The sequence below is a fragment of the Amblyomma americanum genome, chromosome 2, assembly GCF_052857255.1.
Source record: "Amblyomma americanum isolate KBUSLIRL-KWMA chromosome 2, ASM5285725v1, whole genome shotgun sequence".
Lineage (NCBI taxonomy): Eukaryota > Metazoa > Arthropoda > Arachnida > Ixodida > Ixodidae > Amblyomma > Amblyomma americanum.
Window position 1 is genome coordinate 51,822,485 of NC_135498.1, and position 2,500 is coordinate 51,824,984.

A 2,500-nucleotide genomic window follows, 5' to 3' on the forward strand; every position below is an offset into this window, starting at 1 on the left:
TTGTCGCCGAAATGATGTTAACTTCTACATCATCAAATACGAAAGGGTGTGTATTTGATGCGTAAGAAATGCGAACGATTCCATTTTATAAATATGCAATGTGCTAAAGGACACTGAAGAAAAGGAATGACAACCACCGCAGTGAGCACACTCATGCACCAAGAACTCTGCAAGACAACAGCTGCTAAATCATACAGTTCAAGAATTGCCTCCCGCAGTTGGAAAAGTGCCGTGTTGTTGCAAGAAACAAATATCAGCTGCGCCGAGGAATAGTTGGGGCTGCAAAAAGAATGTTTCTGCTGGCTTACTTTCACCTTTCGAGGTCACCTAGCCTTACTCCTCAAAAGGGTCTTCATGACCTGACCTTCTGCTGCTTGGACAGCGTACGAGAAGACTTGTCCCAAGAACGTGGGCCCAAGACAACGTTTAAAGGAGCCACAATACAGCCCCGTTCAATCTTCCGCCTCTCCCCGTATCCGCGTCTTTCAGCTGCTGTCCTGTTTACCTCGTTCATCAATGTATACCAACCAAGGCACATCGCTACTTCCCGCTTCGGCTTCCTGCACTCAAGCGCATTGATTTCGCAGTGTTCTTGCCACCTAAACAGACGTTCCGTGCCGCAAAACAAGCTGCTATCCAGTCGATTGTCAACTGCTAATGAATGCTATTATACTCCTCATCCCGTGAAAGTGAGCATGTGGAAACAAAACACTCACTGCTTTCTTCCCGATGTATTTCCCGAAGCAGTCCTTATGCGCCTCGCAGACTTTCTCGAGTACCTGCGTGAGAATGCGTTACACGTTACGAATTCAAACTGGCTCGTGTTTGCCGCAAGGATCAATGGTGCCCTCGGCACTTTTGGTCCTTCTTGCTGAACCCTTGTACTCAACACGCTTGCGGAACGCAAGTACACAGCAAGTGCGCGCCTTGTCTGAATCTCTGACCTCTAAAAATGCACCTGGCATCAGCCTCCGTAAATGCCCCTAAACGGCATACTGGCCTCAGAACGCAACATCATTCGAGGCCATATTATCTTCAGTATGCATCAAGGCAGTGCTGCCCCGAGCTCGGTAAGTGTACAAAGAGAACTTGCCCCAGTAGATCTCTGAAACTAAATAGAAGCGGCCAGTCAGTCACGTTCCCAGCATTTCGTCGAAGGCATAAGAACTTCCCTGCAGTTCGTCAACTTTGAGTCGAGCATGACTGTCCCGATATCAGAATATACCCGCCAAAAAAGAGGCGACGCATAATGGCTGACTCCAGCAATCCTCACACTGCGTTCCAGGGCATACTTATCGCTTACTGTTAAGTGCCATCGTCGATACATACGCGCCTTCTTTGGAGCACAAGTCCTTGCCGATTTTTCTGCCTTCACGGTGAAACGGCAGATAAAACGAATGCAAATTGTTATGGAATCAAGATAAGCAGTGATTTTTCAATTTCCACTGATCCTGTTTTTTTTCTTTAGCCATGTGCTTTTTCTTTACAGTCTTAATTGCGAGTTGGACAAGGCAAGATGCTTGAACGCCGCCAGCCAAAAAGTTTGGAGGGCCTCAGTATCGGCAACTGCTAACATGTGTTTTGGGAGCTTCACAGGCGGGTAGAGAAAATCGGTTCGCGGGTTGAGAAAATGCCGTCCAGAGAGAGAAAGACGCAAGGGTAATTGGAAAGGCAAGCAGGTTCACCGGGAAGGCATTCCGGTTGGTAGATACCCTGAACAGGGAGAGGAAAAGAGCGAATGTAGAAGGTAAAGAGGATGTGGCCGGCGATGTTCCATTTATAGCGCTGTAACTCAGGTAAACCGCATCGGTGGCCTAGTGATATGAGCACCCGCCTCGCATGCAGAAGGTGCGGGCTTCGATCCCCAGTGCCACCGGGTACACACCGGTGATACAATGGGCACAAGCCTTTTCCTGGCATGGTGCTCAGCTTCTTTAAGGTGAAATGCTTGGAAAATGGGTCTTTGACCTAACCTTCAGAAGAACAAAAATACCTTGTGCTGTGGCGCTCTTTGGTCCGAGCTGCCCTTGAGCCATAAAAGTTACAACCATTATCAGGTGATCCTGAATTTCACTGATATTCACTGCCTTATATATTAGGGTGCCTTTTGAACTACGATTTCTGTTACTTACATGTGATGTACTGCAGTATGCAAAGTATTCTAATGGTCCTCGCAAAGCCCAATGTACTGTGTTTATCTTGGCTGTACCTTTTTTTTTCGTTTTTCCCTCTTTCTATCTTCAATTTGTCAAATGTGCTAATTTCTGAACTTTGGCGCCGATTAGTCATTTAAACTATTATTCGAATGCTCCACAACTTTTGGCGGTATTTTATTATTATAGCACTTTGATGCAGACAATACTGTCGTTATAATTCTTTTTTTTCATTCCTTTCTTTTCTATTTTTTAAGAAGATCATCTTATGTATGTATTCATTCCTAGAACGACGCCGTTGCTGCGGCCATTGTAAGTAGGGGTGTGGTAGTTTTCAAGCCAGCGTT

At 46.1% G+C, this 2,500-nt stretch overlaps 1 protein-coding gene across 2 annotated transcripts in view; it reads right to left on the reverse strand.

Annotated features, from left to right (window-relative positions):
* The window catches only part of LOC144118557 (uncharacterized), an 18,684-nt gene that overhangs the window by 6,112 nt on the left and 10,072 nt on the right, over positions 1-2,500 (reverse strand). For both annotated transcript variants that reach the window (XM_077651466.1, XM_077651465.1), the window contains exon 3: positions 717-779. In XM_077651466.1, coding sequence (XP_077507592.1) covers positions 717-779 — 63 coding nt within the window. The remainder of the gene's footprint in view (positions 1-716; positions 780-2,500) is intronic.